This window comes from Agelaius tricolor, unplaced genomic scaffold (assembly GCF_023055355.1).
Source record: "Agelaius tricolor isolate 1412-34295 unplaced genomic scaffold, bAgeTri1.0.p SCAF_5, whole genome shotgun sequence".
NCBI lineage: Eukaryota > Metazoa > Chordata > Aves > Passeriformes > Icteridae > Agelaius > Agelaius tricolor.
This window is the reverse complement of record NW_027269265.1, coordinates 31545470-31567947: the sequence shown is the minus strand read 5'-3', so window position 1 is coordinate 31567947 and position 22478 is coordinate 31545470. Positions and strand designations below refer to the sequence as shown.

At 37.8% G+C, this 22478-nt stretch overlaps 1 protein-coding gene across 6 annotated transcripts in view; it reads left to right on the top strand.

Annotated features, from left to right (window-relative positions):
- Positions 1–22478, top strand: part of FMN1 (formin 1) — a 175196-nt gene that overhangs the window by 44077 nt on the left and 108641 nt on the right. For 3 of the 6 annotated variants that reach the window (XM_071427034.1, XM_071427032.1, XM_071427033.1), the window contains exons 4-5: positions 4858–4975; positions 14291–14323. In XM_071427034.1, the coding sequence (XP_071283135.1) occupies positions 4858–4975; positions 14291–14323 (151 nt within the window). Of the gene's footprint in view, positions 1–1377; positions 2790–4857; positions 4976–14290; positions 14324–22478 lie in introns of those variants that run through there. The other 3 variants (XM_071427036.1, XM_071427038.1, XM_071427035.1) reach the window with 3 other exon arrangements.

The window sequence follows — 22478 nt, the reverse complement described above, 5'->3', positions numbered from 1 at the left end:
TTCAGCTTTTTAGTAAAAGTTTTTTGGTAATCACATACAGCAGTGTGATCTGTAGCTGATTTCCCTGCGAAGGACAGCTTTTCCCATGTTGCTTGCTTAAGATTACTCATCACAGCTAAATGTATGACTGTAGAACTACCCTTTAACTTGGGTAAATAAAAAAAAGTAGCAAAAGTGGAGACTTGTGATGGAAACCTGCTCCAAATGTTACTGACTTTCTGAATATCAACAGTGCTTCAGAGTATTTTGTATATACTTTCTCCATCTATATTGATTAAAAAAACCACAGTATCCCTGGTAGTTTCAGTCAACGTTGAGTTAGACAGTTTCGTACATTTCAAGTGTTCTTGTTCGTTTCAACTAAACAAATCTCACACATACAGCGGGAAAGTCAGTGAAAATCATCACAGAATATGCCAGCAGAGATTGTTCTGGTTCGGACCCATCCAAGGCTGGTGCCGTAATGGACAAGGCTGTCCGATTCCTAAACAGTTAATTTGGCCCTCCCGGGCGCTGGCCGCTCTCCCGCCGCCCGGCGCTCCCGGTCCCTGGGCGCGGCCGCAGCCTCTGATAAGTACCTGCGTGCACCTCTCAGCAGCAGCTGTGCAGGGCAAGGACAGTGGTAATATGAAACCAGTCTCGTTGGTTTTTGTTCATGGCCCTGGAGGCTGAAATCTGCATTCCAGATGAAACCTCCAGCAAATCGGAAGAGAGTCTCTTTTTTTTCCTGCTTTCCTCTGCTTCAAGGGCGCTCACCCGAGTTGGCTCTGCCCGGCCGGGCACTGGGGGCTCTCCAAGGGCTTCAGGAGGGGGCACAGGGAGCTTCAGAGTCGTTTGCTCCGGTTTCCATTTGACGTTTTTTGGTGATTATGGATTTACAAAAGAAGTTCTTTATCCTAGTGGAAAGACTATGCAAAGGAATCCGTCAGGAATTTTCTGTTGAAAACCACCCAGCGCTGGCGCACCGGGACAAGGAAGTAGGGAGCAGCCGCGGCGCGCTCGGCCCGGCGGGACGGCTGCTGTAGCTGCCGGGGGCGCGCAGCCCGTCGGGGTGCGGAGCACCGGGGGACCATCGGTCGGGCTCCAGCCGAGGTTAGTGCTGGGACAAACCCCTCTTGCGCGAGGGAACAAGCTCCGGACGCCGCCGAGAACTGTTTTTTTACGGCGGGTCGTTCTGCTGCTCCCTTGGCGGAGCCGGAGCCCCGACGGCGGAAGGAGCGGCGGGGCGGCCCGGCCGGGAGCGCGGGAGGCCGGCGGCCTGCGCGGGCCGGGCCGGGCCGGGCCGCCTGTTGCAGCGCCGGCAGCCGGCCCGCCGGCAGCCTGAATGCGCACAGTAAGTGTTGGCTCAGCAGTCAGCAGCACTGCTGCGAGCGAACCTATTCTCTACTTCACGCAACATGGAAGAACATAATGGGACGCCTGACTGTAGTCAGCTTTTAGACCTGAAGAACACAGCAGAAAGCGACCCTAACCCACTCACTACATTTTCTGTGAAAACACTGTTTGGACTTACAACTAAGCTTGAATCTACAGCTCCTACAGAAGAAACAGTGCTTAAAGCATTTCAACCTTTGCACAGCAATATAAATACTCACGCTAACACCTGGCATGAGAGGAATGATAATGGATGTAATGAGGACTCAGAAAATCAGCACAGCATGGACAGTACCAGTGGCCAGGCTGACCCAATGTCTGGCAGGCAGGCAGGCCTGGAGCTGGAGTTAGCTGACCAAAATGAATTACTTGTTCAGCATTTGAGGTTTGTTCAGCCTTCTTTGTCTGAATCTGACAATGATGACAAGGATGTTATTCTTGTACAAGGTACTTTGGTTCATACAACAAGTGACACAGAATCGGACACGGAGAATAAGGACCTAGACACCGATGAGAACAATGCAAGCAAATATGGGCTAAAAAATGCTGCTTTGTCTGCTGAGGCCTTGGACAACAGCAATCAAAATAAGGGAGAGTCAGAATCAGAAGGGCACAGCAACAGTGATGACACTGTGGATACAGACGACATTGAATTACACCCACCATTCTCTAACCAGCTCCCAAAAGAGCTGGATGGTATTCTACAGTATGACTCCAATGGAAAAGACAAAATGTTAATGGATGAGCAATTCACTCATTTGCTTGCTACAGGAGAATGTCCTCAAGAACTTTCAGATGAAGAACAAAGACCTTCCGTTGATAATATATCACTCCAAAAAACAGCACTGGCTGAAAAGACTTTCCAGCTGCCTGCTTTCTTCAGTGGACTACGTGTCAGGAAAAAGGGACTAACCACAGAAGATGGGGAAACTGTTACAGAAATTAAACCAAGGGAGAATGATTTAGCTCTCCTTAAATTACGACAGCCTGTTAAGAAATCCAATATTGCATCAGGTTTGACCATTAAAAAAAAATCATCTGAACCTAAAGCAAATCCCACTTTTCTAGAACAACTCTCGCATTTGTTAAACATAGACGTCTCCAAGAATGAAGATAGAACTGAGGACTCTGCTGAGGGATCTGGGGAGACCGAGGACAGTGATGAAGCTCAAGAGAACAAAGCCTCCAGCAAAAGAGAACCACGATTTCCCTCTGAGGAGATAAAATCAAGCCCTGCTGAATCTGCACTGGATGCCTTTAAAGCCTTATTCACGCGACCTCCCAAGAAAGAAACAACTGCAGATCCTTCAGAGCTGGAAGCCCTGAAACGCAAAATGAGACATGAAAAAGAGTCCTTGAAAGCTGTATTTGAAAGGTCAAAATCAAAACCTGGGGATGGACCATCAGACAAATCTGTAGGTTGAATTACTTTTTTTTTCCTAAGATCTGGAAGTAGAAGGATTAAATATTCTTGTTTAAGTATTATTGGTGGGGACTTGAGGTCAAAATTTCAGAATTGCTTCTCTTTTGGAAATCTCAAATTTTGGATTCCCAGCCAAGGAAACCTTGGGGCTAATTTGTCAGAATTTTTGATCATCTACAGTTGAAGCAGAATTTGGCCACATCTGATGGCAACAGTAAAAGCCTCTCAATTAGAAGTGAGAACTTAACAATCAGTTTCTGATATTAAAAGATCTCTACATGACAGTTCTCCATATGTTAATTATGGCTTTAAATCATTTTGATGCTACAGATATTTACTGTAATATTATTTAATAGTTTCTGAATCTTGCTCGGTTTTCTTTCACTGAGTATTTTATTTTTATAAGTAGTATTTCATTTTACCTGTAGGAATAATTGTATGATAAGAGTTGTTACAAGAAGTTATGGGTGATTTTCAGCTCAAGACATAGAACAGGAAGGTTTTTCTTCTTGTTTACATGCACATATCTGGCTTTTCAAATATTGATAAGCATTTAACCTTATCTGGGTGTAACTTAGTGATTTCAATTAGACAACTCAAGTTTTTGATTAATATAAGTGTTTGCAAGGTTAATGCTCTTAGGCATATGGAGATGTAGTTATTATATGAAAAAAAATCAATGCAAAGTTTTCATACAATCATAAATGGCTTTGAATATGATTTGAACTCTTTAATTAAATGAGTAACCTTTGGGTTGGCATTCCCCCAACCCAAAGTTCTTACAGCCACATCTTTGGGAGATGTAATCAGCCTAGGAGATTCTTGTTGGCTGAAGGGGGAATTGCTTGAAGGATTCTATTTTCAGAATTGGACCTTAAACCTGAAGCTACATAAGTTAGTTTTCTGTGTTGGTTATACTCTCTTTCAAATTTTTATTCTTACGTAATATTAAAAAAAACATGTAAAAATCCTGGTCAACACTTGGGTGAACTGATAATACCAGTTTGTAGTAAATTACCTGTGGGGAGGAGAAAACAGGTATTCATTGGCTGTGGAATGTACAGCAAGTGCAGTCTGAGTGTGCCCTTCCCATCCCTGGCTTGCTCCTTCCTGCTTACACCAGTGGCTGTGCTGGCGTCAGCGTTCCTGTGGCTCTCAGCAAACCTATTTGGGAAGCTGTCATCACACACAGTGAGGGAGGAGGCACAGCAGTCAGCAGGAGTGGCTTTTATAGATGTCTGCTTAATGTCCGCTCTAGTGCAAATGGGTATTTTCCCAGGGCAAAGCCAGAGCCTAGGGGTCTAGCCTTTCCTTGCCCTTGCTCCTGTGGGCCATTTATGGGGCCATTTTCCTACAGGGTTGCACTGTTGTTGCAGTTGTGTCTATGCAATTACTTGTAGTAACATGTTGCAAATCAGATTACAGAAATATTGGAGATATAAAAAACCACCCAGAAAATCCCTCTAAAAGAGTGCTTGTTTAGTGGGTCATTCCCCCTCCACCCCTTCCCCTTTTAAAGAGTTATTTTAGCATTCCAGTTGACAGTGCAGTCCCATTAACAGCTGCAGCATTACTTTGATGTGGCAGTATTACCTGGTATGTGGACTGAGCAATCTGCAGGGGGTGGGGCAGGAATTTCATAAACTAGCTCTGCTTCCAGAAAATTATATTGTCAAATGATGTCTTAGGTGAATTGCTCTAATGTTTACTTGTAAGAGGAGCACACTATGGAATATTTAACTCTGGAAGAAAGAAACAGGAAAAAATCCTAGGATTCGTGGCCATCTCTGTGGTTCACAATAGGATAGACAGCTCTCCACAGTGATGTGAACAGTTTCAACAAATCACTGCATGTCACATGCATTATGCTACTTTCCTCCTCAAAAATATTTTCTACACTGATTTATTTGTGTCCCTTCCAACCAACTGAGCACTGTTTCAATCAGTAGAATGAGACAAATAATCTTTCTGGAGCACATGTGTAGACCTGAGCATGGCAGTTGCTGTTTGGAATCAATTGATACTGCAGATTTTAATTTTTTCTTGTGTAATTTTAACAGCCTGACCTGAGTCCCTCAGAGCAAGATGACAAGACTCCAGGGAGACTCCAGACTGTCTGGCCGCCACCAAAAGCAAATCATGAAGAAGTAAAAGTAGGATTGAAGTACACAGAAGCAGGTAAAACAAAGCGGTGAAGCATTTGCAGAAATTAGGTTCTGACATTTTTAATCTTGTTTTATACAGAGATGGTGATAAGTCACAGTATTTTCTTATCTGGAGAAACAGACCTTATGTTTTGTATGTGTGGTTTACTGCTATTTGTTAATTCTGCATCTGATTTTTGAATGTGAATGGCTGAATATTGTACAAAATTGCCTGTATAAATTCCTGAGGAAGGAAGTGGGTTTTCTTGGTAAATTAGGTTATCCATTTCCAGTGGTATTTTGTTCAAATGAGTGACAGATTGGTGATAGTAGTTGAGTGACTGCCTTTTCTGATGCCTGGGTGCAGGGGGCAGCCCCCTGCTGAACTCTGGTCTGGCTGCAGATTTTCTTCAGATACTGTCCAGAACGAAGACAACACCATTATTGCAGCATGTGTATGAACAAAGGAGTGCTCATATCCAGCTGGGCCACTTCTGTAGTAGCCACATATATTGTCCTATGCAAGTGTATGAAAGGTTATGTCCAAAGTGCAATGCTAATTATCAGATAAGCTTTTCACAGAAAAATATTTCTTGGTTTTTTTTGTTATTTAGATATTTACATAACATTCTTACAAGGGAGAAAGTGATTAGTTTACCCACCAGAACTCTGGTTCAAATTTATATTCTTGAATGTAGAACAGGAAGTCCTTGATATTCAGAAATTAACCATAAACTGAGGAATACTCTGAAATATTAAAGTGAAAGAAAATAGGCCATCGCTTCTTCAGGTACCTGGAGATTTTAGAAAATACTACCTAGAAAGTATTAAGTGCAAGTAAAAAAAAAACTTTTATACTACTTTGCTGTGAGAAATTGTTCAGGGTAATGCTGTGTGGTTCTTTCTAATTCCAGGGGATATCCATCTGACGTTTTTGAGAAGCAGTACTCCTATTTGTTCTGTCTACTACTTCTTCTTGTTTAGTTGTTCTCCCTCTTTTTTCAGTTTTCTCTGCATTAATCTTTCTTTATTGTAATGTGGGAATAATAATGGAAGTGTAAAAGTTCTTGGAAGATTGAGAAAACTTCACAGAAACAACATGGTTCTAATATATAGAATTAAATTAAATAGATAGAATTGAATTTATGGTTCATCTGATTGGTCTGAATTTGGGAGTCTGTTACTTAGATGACCAGGAGAGGTATTCAGCTGTTGGCAAGTTGATGTTACTCTTAGATTTTTATTATAGGCTATATGCTTGCCATATTTAATTTTACCCAAATAAAAATTTTTCCTTCTAATGACTCTAATAATCTGTGATGAAACATATGCTTAAATAAAGAAAGAAAACTGAATTAACAAAAGCTCCAGATTCTACTACTTGTAGAGGAATTAGGTCATGCTTTCTTGAAATTTGAATAGGAAAGACAGACTGGCTTAGAGCCCATGTAAATTGTTACTCTTGTTACTGTGATATTTTGGGTGGTAGTGTCATCAACATGTTGATGGTTTGTTTGCTAAGTCAAATTTTTAAAGACCAGATTCTGCAGTTCATTAGTTGCTGCAGCGTCTGGCAGAGGGATTTGAATGAAAACAAACCGCTGGTGATTCAGCTGGGATGAGATGTAAGCAGTGCTTGTAAAGGAAATAGGCAAAGACTGTGTTTGCATGTTAAGGCTATGTTGAGTCTGCAGTGAAGTTCTGGGTGTGCTGCAGAGATTGGCAGGTTGGTTTCTTTCAGCTACTCAGGGATGCCCAGAAAGCAGTTGTAAGTTGCACATGATGGATCACTTAATTGGTTGATCTGAGGACTTGTGCCACTGTTCTAAAGCATGGTGCACAAAAATGAAATTATAGAGTCTCCTACAAGTGGAGCAAGGTGCTGTTCATGAGTTGTGGTGATACAGTTATGGGAATAGGGTTCATATTCAATGCTGGTCTTATTGCTGGGATTCATGGGTTTTTTTATGAATATGAATGTGGCAATACAGCAAAACTTCTAAATTCACATCTTCTCTCTGATAGTAGTAGGTACCTTTAAAGTGCATGTGTATGCTGGCATCTACCCTCATGCCCCTTTGGATCCAAAACTCCCTTCCAGCCACCGATACATTAGAAGTTTCTTGACTCCCTTTTAAGAAGTGAGCTTCTTAAAAATAAGCTATAATGCAATTTAATCATCTGCATTACTTAAATTGAATCATCTAAACCAAAACCCCTATTTCTTACCTCAGTGTCTTGTCCTGACTACTACGATGAAATGAAAATTGTTGATCTCAGAGTTCAAAAATTGTGTGTGGCAGGGATGTTTGTGATTCCAGTCTTCCTCTACTGATATTCCTGTATCCATATCATAAAAATGCTGAAGTGGTTTGTTTTATTAACTTTCAATCAATAATTTCTGTTAGTGTTTTAATTTCTGTGCTTAAGGGTTTCATTTACCAAAACAATAGGAATGTATATGAAAACAATAATAAGAGAATGAATTATGAGGTAAGTATTCATTTAATACAGCTTTATTTTAGGCTTAAACAAAATATATGTTCCTATCCAAAGATAAATTTGTCAACATTCATCTTTGTACTTCTAACATGGTACACAAATATATACATATGTTATGAGGCAGCATGTTTGGTTTTTTTCATTTGTCATGATAAAATAGGATTTAAGACTGAAAACTTGAAATTAAGAATACAGAATTTTGCAATTCTACACTGTGTCTTTGTTTTACTTTGTTCATCACCATGCACTATGACAACTATGGTAGGAAGGTAGGGATATTGAGGGAGAGTATTCCTGTCTTTTTGATCTTTTCTCACCTCCTTGTCATGTTTTTCCTCATTGTTCTTGTTGCCTAGTGGAAGCAAGAAATTCAGGCTTAATTTGGCCTATGCAGCAGACATCACAATGACTCACAGCAGCTTGGAGGAGTGGCTAACTCCCTCCTGAGGCTCATAGTCTGGCTTGATGTGTGGGAAAGGAACTGAAAAGCAAATGGACATAACAAGGAACACGTGTGTGAGGCTGACTAGTTCTGTTAGGAGTACTAGAAGTGAAAGAAGTTATGGATAAAACTGAGCACCAGGGTTTTTTTCATGCATTTGGTAACTGCTTGTGCAGTTATAATATTGTCTCCTGCAGTATCCAAATCTTGAGTTGTTAACCTTGAATTGAATGGATGATGTTGCAATATTTTGGTTTAATTTATGTTTTCCTAATTCTTTAATGCATGTGTTTCCATAGAGCAAGTGGCTGTGTTGTCAACTGGCTCTCTGTAATTAGCACAAGCTGCTTGCATGGTTCTCTAGAGAAACTGGAACTTCTTTGAAGTGTGTCTAAAATAGCTGAAGTCCAGAAAGTCTGTACTACATTTATGTCCTGGAAGACTAGAAAAAGGGTACTTTAGTTTATAGTTATTCCATGGAAATAATTTCCATCAAAGACATTCCTGTGCATATATTTTTGGTCCTAAATTTCTGTTCCTCTGCCTTCATTTTAAGTTTTTTTTTTTTGCTTTTCCTCCATAATTCTTGGAGAGACTTCTCCCATTTTTAAGCATTAACTCTGACAGAAGGGTAGATCAGTCAGCCATTATGTGTGGTGAAAATATCTAGCCAGATAGAGGAGACAAATTCATGTCTATACTGAAGAAATTAATCTGTGATATTGCATCACATTGAATCCACATATAATGAATATCTCAGCTACTGTGTACCGCTTGGTCAGCACTTGCAAACACATGTTCCAGAAAAGGAGTTCAGGCATGGGTTCTGCAGCTCCTGAAACTACTTATGTTTGAAGAACAGTCTCCACATTAAGGTGGTATAGATATATAGATTCTGTTATTCCTATTAACAATACCATTTCAGTCTTCAGGATCAAACTAGTTCTCTTATATACAACAGAGAGAGTTTAGTCTTTTGCTTAGCAAAACAGAAATGTAAAAAGTAATGAGAGAGAGAAGTATATGTGATGTAGGAGAAAATGTTTAAAAAACCATTTGGAAAATCAATTAATTTAGTGAGTTTTTTTATTTTTTCATTCGGTGTTTTATTTTAAATTAAAATTTAAAACATTTAAAAACCTAATTTTCTCACAGTCTGTCTGTTCATCATCTTTAAATCTTCAGTGAGGTAATTCTGTCTCCATGGTGCCACAATTTCTAGAACAGTCTGTGAGGATGTAAGCACAATTTCAAAGTAAATTAGAAAATCAGGAGGTGCCTGATAAACGTCTTGTTAGACAAAAAATAACTTATTAGACAAAAAAATACCTAAATGGTGAATGAAATACAAAATAATGGCAGAGGATTAATGCTATGTCTCAAATAAATCAAATCCTTGATCCCCTGTACTCTTAGTTCCCAGCAAGAAAATCACTGTATGGCCATGATGTAGGGCCATATGCCCCAAATGCAGGGAATAACCAGTTTATGTGAGAGAAAGAGGGGTATAAGGGTTGGAGCAAAAGGATGAGAGATAAGAGCATGATTTCTTATCTTCCTTTAACATAAGCTTCCTTTGTGGCCTTGAACAGTTTGTCTTTGAAAGAAAGACAATGCTTGATGTTAGGTGTCCTGAAGAAAGTTGTAACAGTGGCTACCAACAGTTGGTTTCATCCTAAGTAAAAGAAAACAATAATTAGTAATTTAGGTTTATTTCATTTCAGTGTGGTGTTCTGGGATTGTGTTATAAATTTTACTGTAGGGAATTAGATCAAGCAGTAGTATAGCAAACAGGATATTTTGCATTGCTTCAAGGTAGTGCTTTTGTGATTGATTCACTGATCAATTTGATGTGACCTCAGAGTGCATAAAGTTTTTGTAAATTATTTTACTACACTTTACTGCATTATTATTGTGTAGCATGACAGGTGCATGTAATTCAGTGTTTCATAATCAGACAGATACACATGTGTGTTTTTGAGAAGCTGAGAGTTTTATTACAAGCCAGATTTTGGTAACCATATGGTATTTTAAAATAACAATGACATTTTTTCCCCTTACTTATGATAGCTAAAGTTATGATTTGATGGATTCAGAAGGTATTGGGCTAAGATTTACTTCGAAAATTCTAACAAAAACCATGCTCCAAAACAATCAAGCAACAATAATACCCTTTACTTTTCCCTCCCCACCTCAGCTGACAGTCATTCATACTGTGTCTCTTGAGACAGGAACAAAAAGATAGGCACTTGTGGATGATGAATATTTGTTGTTAAGATGTTTGTGTACAATTTTCAGTCTTTTTTTACTACTTTCTGGAATGGCTTCAGGAAAGCTTTGGGAACCTTTCCAAGTTACAGTTTATCCATCCGTAAAATTAGGATAAGAATTCTGACCTATTTTTCAAGTCAAATTAAATTCCTTTTCTGTTTATAGGCTCTTAGCATCAGATAGAGATGCAGAATAGGAAAGAATATTGACTTTTCAAACTTAAATCTAAAAGAAAAGCCCAGACCAGCCACACAGTTCCAGAATGGTAAATGTACCTAAGGCCATGGGATAAAATGTCCATGCCTTCCCATACACTGAGTATTATATTTTTTCAAGGTGAGAGAGAAGAAGAGTTATGCTCCAGTTTTTCAATAAAAATTGTTGCTTTATTTTTGTTATGCATACTCTCTGTAGAAATGTAGTAATTTTAGGAAACCTATTGTTTTTGAGTCTGGGTGCATGTTTTGCAGCAGGTGCCTAACAAGGACAGGTTTTACAGAATCCAGAGCTATGTCTGGATAGACATACATGTGTAGCCACGGATACAAGCACGCTTGAGATTCACATACAGAACAGCTTTAGTCCACTTGGAGTAGAAAGCTGATTTCTAAGTTTAATATTTTCCTAGTGAGAAGATTAATCTGTTGCCTGAATATAATGAAGGCAAATTGTGTGAATTATTTCTTTTACTGTAGTTTTCATTTTGAGATATAGACTGTACTATGCCCCTGAGCAATCCAATTTTGCCAAGACCCAAAAGTCACAGGGTTTTACGAGATGATTCTTGTTATATAATTGAAACACAATGAAAGAGCCATTGTGTACACAAGAAGAATGACTTTGTATTTTATTTCCATGGTTCTATTTTGAAATATATGAAGCCCTTTGTGTAAAAGAGATGCCTCTGAGTTTTACTGAATTCCCTTTCCTGTTCTTCAGTCTCACTGTTTGCTTGTTGTGATGCTATCTGAAAATTTGCACCTGCATTTAGAACTGATGTTTGGATTTCTTTTCAGTTAAATTCAATATCAGCCCTGCCAGGTTTGCTCCCTCTGCTATGGCACAGACATATACTCTGTAATAAATCTGTTCCTCATGTGTGCTCTTAAAAGAGTTACTTGTTTACCATATTGCATTGGTGAATGTGATCCTGTAATAGATTGGTTTTGTAAAAATGAAGTAGGATGTTTATTGAGAAAGAATTCGTGTTGAATGTCCCCAGCAGCAGTACCTCTAGTGTTGCCTTTCTGGGAGGGTGAAATGACAAGCGAAACTATTCATCTCTGCTATCAGGTAAATGAGCTGTAACTGTAACCCCTCACAGCTGAGCAATGGTCAGGCAGATAAGTTACTCAGGTGACTGCTTTTGAATAGTGCTTTATACTGCTTTGCAATCAGAAAGAGGAGTAACTATTTTCCTCCTTTCCATCACAGACCATCAAGGGGGTGCTGGTTTTTCCAGCACTGGTTTTTTGTGGATTCAGTTCTATTATTCTTGGGGAATTCAGTGGCTATTCTTAAGATACTTCATGTCCTGTGGTAGGCTTACTCTGGTGTTTGTATTATTTAAATATCTGGACAGTACTGGGATACTGGACTATTGGCTTGTTTTGGGCTGTTTATTTTCCACAAGTCCCTCTTCATTTGTTTCCTTTTCTCACGTCTGCCATATTTTCACCGTATGGGAATCTTTACAGTGCTGAGAATTTTTGAAATTTTAGGTTTGGAGGGTTCTTCCTTATCTTAAAAATGAAACCAAAAAACCCAAAACCAAAACAAAAATTAAGCTTGAGTGAAGGATATCTGCTCATTTCCCAGTCTGTGGATTCGGCATCCTTACATGGAAGGAATTATGGGTCTGTAAAACAGTTCAATTTTACTGTAACTAAAGCAGAGAGGATGGGTAGGAGTAGATAGAATGGGGTTGAGGGAAGGAGGATTAGAATCATGTTTTCAAACAACATGCAGTATTATTTTATCTGATCTTCTATCTCTAAAAAATAGGTAATTTTGTGAATTTCTTTGAGCATAAATAAATTTTAATTTCCTAGTTATAAAAGGATGCTTAAATGCAGCTATGCTTTATAAAAACCAGTCCAAGATGAAACAACTTAGATTTTGAAAGTTTCTTGTGTGTATTTTTATTGAAACAAAAGCCTGAAAATTTGCTGCTGGTTTATGACTGTAGCCTGGGAGAGCCTGGAAGGTCGCATCAATACATCTGTAAAAATAAATAAAAAGTAATTTAAAAAGTGTAGCTGTGGTGAGTAGGTTCCCTTCTGACACCCGGTGGTTAAAGATGAAAACTACATGGGGAAATAGAGGAGGAAACATATCCTGTAGTAAAGGGGAATATTGAAAGTGGGATCAAGGGTTACCACGCAGGGAGAAAACATTGAGAAACCCTCACTATTCTGAAATTTAATGAATCAGTACAATTATAAGTTAATGATTTTCTTTATACTGCAGGGTGTGGTACATCTCAAGAAAGGTAGATTGCACTCAAGTTTTCTAGCTTTTGTTCTCTAATTACCTTTAAATTGTGTTAACATTATTTTGCATGTTTCCACACACCAAGTTTAATATGTATGGCTTTTTACAAAAATGAGTGTACTGACCACAAGCGGCTATATAGTTCATTTAACTTCAAAGCTTCTGCTTTCTACATGAAGTTTTGAGATTATGGCAGAGAAGTTTCCTAAATTGCTGTGTAAAGTTTGAGGAGTAACCCATCTACTTGAAATGTGAGTTATGGAGATTTCTGTGGGAAAGGTTTTCATGTAAGATTTTGTTTAAAATTATTTAAGTAGGTTAGTTCTTTTATTGCCAAAGAAGAAAAGGTAATTCTTGCATTGCACAGTTGTGAACACAATAGTATAATACTGAATAATATTTGAATGTGTGTATTTGCTTTTTGCAACAGTTTTGAAGAGTGAAAATTTCCCTTTAAAACATTGTGACCCACCCTATCCGGTATTTCTGGGGTTGTAGATTGAATTTTCAGGTCAGCAGATTGACCAGTGAATGGTTGTATCTTTTCTTTTAGAAATGTCGGTGAAGAGTGCAGCACACTCAGTATTATAAGATTTGCATGAACATGTATTGAGTACGTTTGTAAACATTGTTGTTGCTTTGTGTTCAGAAAAGTTCTGTGTGATGATAAAACTGAACATACATTAGACATTTTGATTATGTAGGTTGTCCAAAACATCCAAATTTTATTTCATGATCAGTTTTCTCTGCATTAGGAAAAGCACACATGCTTTAGTGTGTATTTTCTTTGCAAAACAGTAAAGCATGTCTCATACTTTACTAATCATGAAGAATATTTTTTTGTTTTATGTTTTATTTCTGCCATCTGCCACCTGGTGGCATATTTTGTCTGTCACATATGTCAGCACTATCAGTCACTGCTATTGCACAGTCTAAAATCTTCTTTTTTAATTGCATGTTTTGGAAATGAAAAACAGAATGAGGAATTCTTCAAAGTGTTCCCACCCCAAACTTCTGTCTTCTAATCAGATTGTAAGGAATTAATCTCTTAGAAAAGTCTAAGCTTTCTGATCTGCTTTGGTCTCCTTCCCTTAAGACACAACATGAAAATACCATAATGAGTGAGCATGATTGTTTTTTCCAATTGTAAGTCTTGAGGAATGAATAAAATCAGAATATGATACTCTGTGTATATATCAAGCTGAGAGCTTTACAGAAATATTTCTAAGTGTATTTGGTTTGTGTTGCCTGGTTTTGGTACTGGGGGTACTACAGAGGCGGCTCTGTTTTCATTGTGTTGCATGTGACCCATGGTTAACCAAGGAACATCCATGGGATATTTTTACATGGTAGAAATTTATTTAAGTACTTGCTATTTAATTTTGGTTTTATTTGATAGGCTGAGCTAGTGTTTAGCAACACTTCAGAAATTTGGCAGTAAACAAGCAGGTCATAATTTTTTGCAAGACAAAATAACATAAGGGGGAGCTTCAAATACCAGCTCAGTTATATATTTTTAGTAATGAAATGAAAAGCAGAGGGTGTGCAAGACTACCTGCTAGAATATGAAGCTAATGAGTGTAAAGTACAAGTTCTCTGAGTGAAGCTTAAATACAGTCTTACTTATGCTTTTGTCTCTAGCTCACCTAAAGCTTTACGAGGAGGGACCACCAGGTGGGTGGAACAGTATAATGTTGTCTGTCTCTGTCTACTCTTTGGTCTCTTTTGTTACCATAAAGGTCATATTTATCTTTCCTTGATGGAATAGAAGTGATAAAGTCTGAGTCTGCTATATCTACCACTGTTAAGAACTAAAAGCTTGTTAAGACTACAGAAGTTCTATAAGACATCAGGAACTGTTTTCAGAATTCTAGCTTGTGGAACTTCAGTTTCAATGGCTGCTCTCCCACTAAAGTGAGTGGAATTTAGGTTACTTTCTTCTTGTTCTCACATTAGACCTTCCAGGCTCTCACATTAGACATGTTGTAATTTGGTAGTGGGTTTTTGTTGTTTTTTTTTTTCCCTAAAGTCTTTGGAGCAAAGACAGTAGTGAAAATTGACATGCTCATAGATCTTAACATTAGAGTTACGGAAAACTATTTGGACATACACTGATCCTCATTCAGAACAACAGCACATGTAAGGCTGACAAAGAAATACGGTAAAATCCCATTGACAACCATATGAGAGTTAATTAAATACTAACTGATAATGTCATTAGTAATCATAGATGCATAGTATATTAAGGGATTGGAATAGATCTTAAAGATTATCTAGTACCAACACCCCTGCCATGGGCAGGGCTGCCTTCCAGTAATTAATCAGTAGGGTTGTCTTTTTAAGGAAAAGGAGATTTAATTGTCCTTTAAGAAAAAGAATTAACTATATTAACCTGATATTTGGAAGTTTATTTCACTTATAACCCCTGCTGTGTCTTTGTTTTCTTACTTAGTTTTATACCCACCAGGGTGGGTAGGAGTAGATAGAATGGGGTTGAGGGAAGGAGGATTAGAATCATGTTTTCAAACAACATGCAGTATTATTTTATCCGATCTTCTATCCCTAAAACATAGGTAATTTTGTGAATTTCTTTGAGCATAAATAAATTTTAATTTCCTAGTTATAAAAGGATGCTTAAATGCGGATTTTAAGTGAAGCTTAAGAAAGACATTTTGAACAAATGCTCATGACTCAGAAGCTCCTTTTAAGCAGCTCTTTTGAATTATCAAAATAGAGTCATAGAATATGATTGGGTTGGAAGGGACCCTAAAGATCCTCTAGCTCCAACTCCCCTGTTAGGGCCAGAGACACTTCCCACTAGCCCAGGTAGCTCAATATCTCATTCAACTGGCCGAATCACTTTTGCAGTTGTTTGCTGAAGTAACTGGCAATACTGAATAAGGCATGTTTCAAAGCATTTATATTTTTCTGTGTATGCTTATTCATTGGGTAATTTCCTGTTGTCATGCTTTTCATAGAATTACAAAATAGCAATCTACTGACTTAAAATTTTGTTGGGATTAAGATTTTTGTTTTTCTTTTTTTTCTTGATCCTTTTTTGTAATTGAGTTAGGAATACTAGATGTTGGTGAGGATTCAGTGTGATTATCTTATAAGATTTAAAAACAAACCTTATGACCAGGATAAACTCTTCTTACATTATGTCAGTGAAGAACTACTTCTTAATTCTACCATGAAACACCATTTAGATGATGATGTGAGTAGATATCATATTAGAAGAAATAAATCCAAAGTACTTTGAAGCCCTCCTGTTCCCTTTGAAGTTTCATAATGACAGTCCAATCATGTTTGTCACAGCTGCATGGATACTTCGTAGGAAATAAGATGGTGTTAAGGCAATTTTGCATTAATTAAAGCAACTTGTACTGGAACTTGTTAGAATTTCCCTGCACATGCCATTAGTGATCTTAGGTTAGGGAAGTTCTATTGTCTGTATAGACTGCCATTAAATGGACTTTTGAGAGGTCTGGTCTGAGACACCTTCCTCCCTCACAATTCAATTGCAAGTATTTCCTATTTTCCTCATGTCCTAGTTTCACCCAGGACCCTAATGTTATTTGATACCACCTTATATCATTGTTGGCGGGGGGGAGAAAGGGACTCCAGCTTCCAGTCAAAAAAAGCATGGCAGGAGAGGGGAAGCCATGCTCCATTGTTCATTGTCTCAGGATCCAGGGTGAGCATTTTTTACATGTGAATCACCCTCAGTCTTGTATACTTTTGTTATTAATATTGTTGCCATTACTGTTCCTGTTCTTATCTCTTTGCTGTTTCCAGTAAACTGTTCATATCTCAACCTGTGATCTTCATTTTTGACATCTCCTAATCTCAACTCCATCCTGCTTCAGTGGGAAGTGAGAGGGAAAGGAAGAACAAGAGAGCAGTGTGTCATTTGGGGGAGTCTTGGTGGGGGCACTGAACTGGGGAGTGCCATTCCTAAATCTCACTCAAAGTGGGCTCTTCCTCACAGGACTCTGGTGGTGGTGCAGAGTTTTGTAGAAACTCTTAGGTACTTAAAGTTGGAGGCCACTTGTGTTATTTCCTGCCTGCTGTGAAACCAGGCAAGTGGGCAAAAGCACTTCAGTATTGTAACTCAGCTTTCCCTGTAGAAACCATGGTCCCAAATGGGCTCACAGAAATTACAGGTATGTTGCCTGGAGAGCATGTTTATCCTAAAAGGTCAGGAAAAATAATAAAGCTGAGCAGTTGGGGCAATAAATATTGATGCACTTGTTCATATTCAGATACCAAAAGCCTATGAATACTAGAGTATTCTACTTGTTTAGATACTTGGCTTTTATGATTGTTAAGGGTAGATTCAAGCAGTCCTGCGTTACACATTTCATTTGCAAGATTAGCTTTCAGGGCCAAAATTTTAGAAAATGCACTGCTTTAAAAATTAGCCCAATATATTGAATGTATGTTCCTTTGTTTCAAGTTTTTTGTGTTTAAATTTAAAACTCATGAAGTACAATAACTATTGAAAAGATTGTGCTTTTTGTATAACTTAATCAGGATAAGCTGTCCATCAATGGCAGCTTTCCCATATTGGACTACTTTTTTCCCCTCTATGTGAGTTTTGGTATCTGTCAGCTTTCTGGGTTCCCGGTACTTTTTAATTTAAAAATTGCTATTCAAGAGAACCTGAATAAAACTTCTGGTGCCGTACCTATGTACCATACCCCTAATGTTCCTTGTGTATTTGTACAGTTTTCACTCTAGCAGATGTTGATGTCTATAAGGGTATAGGCATTTGTCCACTGTTTCACAGAGCATGATACTCTGTTGTTTCACACAGTAGATGTTTGTGATTCTATAACAAATTCCATGTCTGATGCTGTACAGCACTTTAAGCTCTTTGTTCACATCGTGTCTATCTTCCTTATTCAACCATTTTGAACTGTTTGGGGTTGCAGCTTCAGTTTTTCCATTGTGCTTCAACAAAAGTTATTTATCTGTTCACATACTATGTTTGATAAAATTACAGGACACAGAGTTACTTCCTCCTTGCACTTGGTAGCTAGTTAAAACACAATTTTATTTCCTTCTTGCAGCCCATTACTTGTGTAGATGTTAATTCCAGGCTTTAACTGGAGTATTTCAAATGTTATAGTACCTAATGATGAAGAAAATAATGTATTTTCCAGATGGACTGGTATTGTTTTAGTTAGTGTTATCTTTATATGATCCATATTGACAACATACTTTAAAATCATGAAGCAGACTGATAGCAAGCATGACAGTTAGGGAAGGAAGGTTATCCTGTTTGCACTGGTTCTGTCTTTGCAATGTTCAATGCTAAAGTAATTTTTTTAAAATCAGATAAAATACTAATTAGATTTACTTCTTCCTGCAGTTGCACGTAAGCAGAACCAAATATAGCATGGCTGGAAGTTATGATACTTTCTAATATTGACTGTATCAACGGTTGACAGAACAGGATCATGATAATTATGTAGTTCATCACTTCAAAAATTGTGGTTTATTTTTTCCCAAGCACCTTATAAGAACATGCAGTTGAACAAGGAAATTTGAAATATATATGTTACTATCAAAAACCATTTAGCAAGCTACTCATTAGGAAAAAAGTAAGACAAAAAACTGTAATACAAGAATAGAATTGAACTGGAAAAGTAAGACTTGAGAATTTGCAGCTGATGCAAAGTTAGTAGAAGTAGGGAAGACCTGAATGCAAATTTAGCATTCTCTCATCAGAATGTTATCTGCTGGCTATGGCAAAACATGCAAGTAAATGGAAATAGATTATTTTTTTTACAATGAATAATTGATTTATTTTTCCAACAACAACATAGAAAAAGGAAATTTTGCATTTTCATGTCACTATATATCTTTAGTCATCACTGAGGTCTCTATACATTTTCCTATGTACTTTGCCAACTTTCAGATTACCTTCAAAAACGTTTTAGTGAAGCATTTTACAATGACATGATATTATGTTGCTAGCTATCAGCAAATGTAACAAATATTTGTTTAAGGCTTGTTAATGTGTTTCTGCTTCATCTCACTATCTTAGAAAAAATGATCAGTTTTATGAAAGTTTGCTTTAGCTTCAGTGGGTTATAATTATTGATTGCAGGTAGCATCAGGTTACAAAAATAAAGAAAATCAAGAATATGTCCAAGTGGGCAACAGCTTACATGATCTATTACATTTTTCTTGGGATGGCATGCTCTGAAAACAAAGGAAAAAGTAGTAAATTAGAAGTAGTAAATAAAAACTGAGACTCCAAGCTGTTTGGAGTGGAATCTGTGCAATGGGATTGTTTATTTTTTTGCTTGATTGCCCTTTGTAAATGAGTGACTTTTAAAATTATTTTCTCAGTAACAAAATCCTAATTTGCATGTGGTAATTTTTTAGGATTGGTGCATTTAGCACTTGCAATCTGATTTTTATCTGATTTGTCTCAAAAGTCCTTAGGAGTAATATCTGCTTAAGGGGAAGATAAATTTATGCTCTACAGCCACTGTCTTCTTGCAGGCACATTGGAGACCGGGCAAGTACAACAGGATATTTGTACAATCAGCCTTCTGTTATGTGTCATAATAAAAGAATTTAAAGCTTCAGCAAATTGACATTGAGGTGTTTGAGCATGTCCAGGGCAGCAAAACTGATGAAGGATCTGGAATGTAAATCCTATGAGAAGCAGCCAGTGTAGCTGAGGTTGGGTTGTTTGTTCTGGGGAAAAGAAGGCTCAAGGGAGACCTATTGCTCATTATCTGCAAGAAGGTAGTAGCCAGGGGTTGGTTTCTTCTCCCAGTCAACTGGTGCTAGGATAAGGTGAAATGGCCTCAAGTTGCACCAGGGGAGGTTCAGTTTGGGTATTAGGAAGGTGTGGTTAAGCACTGAAACAGGTCACCACCCCTGGAAGTATTCAAAAAATAAGTAGATGTGTCACTTCTTGATATGGTTTGATGGTCATGGAGATACTTGCTCAAAGGTTGGACTTGATCTTGGAGGTCTTTTCCAACCTTAATGATTCTTTGATTTTATGAAAATGCAAGCCCCCCTGACATTGCACAAACTAGGTAAAGAGTCATCTTGTGACACGAGGGTCAGCTTGGACCTATAATGTAGGGTGTAAAAATGAGATAGCTGGGTGGTGCATGATATCAGGATCAGTGTGAGCACACATTGAAACACAGAAAGGTCTGACTAAACATCAGGAAATGATTTCTCACTCTGAAGGTGACTGAGAAACTAGCACAGGGTGCCCAGAGAGGATGAGGAGGGTCAAGATTCCTGGAAGAATTTAAAAGCTATTTGGACATGGTCCTAGGCAGCCAGCTCTGGGAGAGGTGGGGTTGCAGACCAGAGGTCCCTTCCAGCCTCAGCCATTCTGTGGTTTGTGATTAGAAGCTTTTCTCCCTGTCAGTCTGGAAGGTCCCTAAGGTAGGGCAGCACCAGGAAGTGGGAGGTGCAGTTCAGCTGCAGCCTTGTGTCTGGGCTAGCTCTGAGACCTGCCCTCAGGTGTTCATGTGTCTTGGCTAACAAGGCCAAATGAGTTCCAGTGGTTATGTGAGAATCAGGCTGGCTACAGAGCCATATCAGATTTCTTCAACTCTGGCATTGTTAATTTTTAACCTAGATAAATTATCCAGTGATACGTTGGTATTTCTGGATTTTATGTGTAGTCTACATTAATTTTTTTTAGTTAAATAGAATTTAAGCATTAAGTAGCTTATAAAGCCTGACTTATATTTTGTTTCTCCTATAGTTCCTTCTGTTAAAATGTCGTTATTGTTTACTTTGCTGTTTTGATTTTTACCACCCTAAGCAGCATTCCAACACCACTGCATAGTTAAACTTCATTATTCTGTTTCCAGTATGTTAAGGAACTGATTTTTGGAATTGCATGAATGAAATTATTTTTTCTAGTCAAATTCTTCAACGTTTTAATGATTCTGATTGCCATCTCTGTATACAGGTTGTTTTCTTAAAATGTTAACTATCTGTGTACTAAATTAAGGTGACCTCACAAAACATAGAAAAGGAATGGTCATGAGTTACTTTATATTATGCAAGGCAATATAATTGTGATGTGATTTACATTATAATATTTTGTACAGAAAAATAAACATTTGCTTGAGAATTAAAGTACTTTGCTGGGTGTCAGCTTCTATCCAATAGATAGTTTCTTCTAGTTAAAAATAATAAAATTAGAAGCTTATGCTGTTGAATGTTTATATCATTGTAAACAATCTATTAAATCTGTTAGTGTATATCAGTTTATGATGCACTTGCTTTTATGCAATAGCAGTGTTTTAAGAAAATAGTTTTTATTATTAATTCTCATAGCTTAGTACTTTCTAAGCATATTTTTAAGGAATAACAAAATGGTAAAAGAATTGCTACTCTCTGTCTTCTGCTTTAGAACAAAGTTTAAACAAAACAATCTCTAGAACTTGTTTCAGAATTTTCAGCTAGAAGCAATGAAAAACACGTGCCAACAATTACATATACTTAATTGTTGTTAAAAAAAATTAAATTCCTGTGCTATGTTAGATTTCATTCATAGGGGTTCTTCCATCATTCTCTAATTGCGTAAACATTTGTGCCAAGATAAAAAAATAAGCAACAAAGGGTTGGGAATGGGTAGACAAGGTGAAAAGTCTGCTTCTGGTGCTAGTGCAGGTCTGTGTCATCATAGGTGAATTATGACTCTCTTACCCAAATCTCAAAGAATTTTAATCATTGTGCAATTCCACATAGAAAGTAGATCTTTTGTTAAGATAGATCTGTATCCTTCTATTAGCTGAACTAAGAACTGATTGTTAGGAGCATTTTCAAAGCCTGTTATTTGCTTCAGTTATCATGTGACACTAAAGAGCTAACCTTCAAGTTAGGACATTCATAAGGTTCATGCCCTGCACACTGAGTGCTTAAGGCAGCTGAGGTGCCAGAAGGGTCACAACTTTTTCTGGGGACCTGAGGCAATTGTTTTATATTCTGTTTAGGTGAATGGATATGCAGAGCCTGTATCCATAGGTAATATCAACCAGTCAAAGGAATTAACAGCAGAAAATCTAAAAGTTTGTAGACCTAACCAGTTGTGATTCCAGCAGAGCAGTCAGGCAATTCTCTTATGCCTGAAAGCTCTTAAGTAGAGACCTGTTAGAGGGCAAGGAGAAGTTTAGATAGATACTATAGCTAGCTGGAATCACCAAGGTTTTTATTTTACACTGTATAAAATATTGATCCCCTTTCCTTTTGATTTTATGTATCAGTTCAGCTGCTTGATTATAATTTCACCTGTGTTTGGAAAAAATCCATGTATACATGACATGAAACCTTTACATTAAAAGCTTCCATGTCATGTAGAATTCATGGTGATGATCAAGTTACCTTTTCTTTCCTCTTTCCTTCATGTGCTCTGAAGAGAAAAAGGAAAAAAAAATAAAGAGCAGATAAGCACTGAAATGTTTTATTTATCTGGTACTTTGGTCCATACTTTGATACTGTAATGCTATTTTGTTAGTTCTTCTGTTGAATGGGTCATGCAGACCCTTAGTCTTAGAGACCATTGACAATAAAATTTAAATTCTTTGGCCTATTTTCAAACCTTTTTTAAGTTAGGATTTAGTTGAGGAGGCAGAAGCCAAGCCAGAAAACTGGAAACACGCTTTTGAATAAATTTTGATTTGAAAGCAGATGGAAGTGGGACTTTGGTCATCTAGCAACAAGCTCCAGTCACTTGTTTAGGAGGTCTGTAGCTTCTGGGCCAGTGTCTTACCAAAGACTCTCTTAAGGTCTCTTAAAGCCTTACACCGGTGTTTTGAAGGGGTTTCTG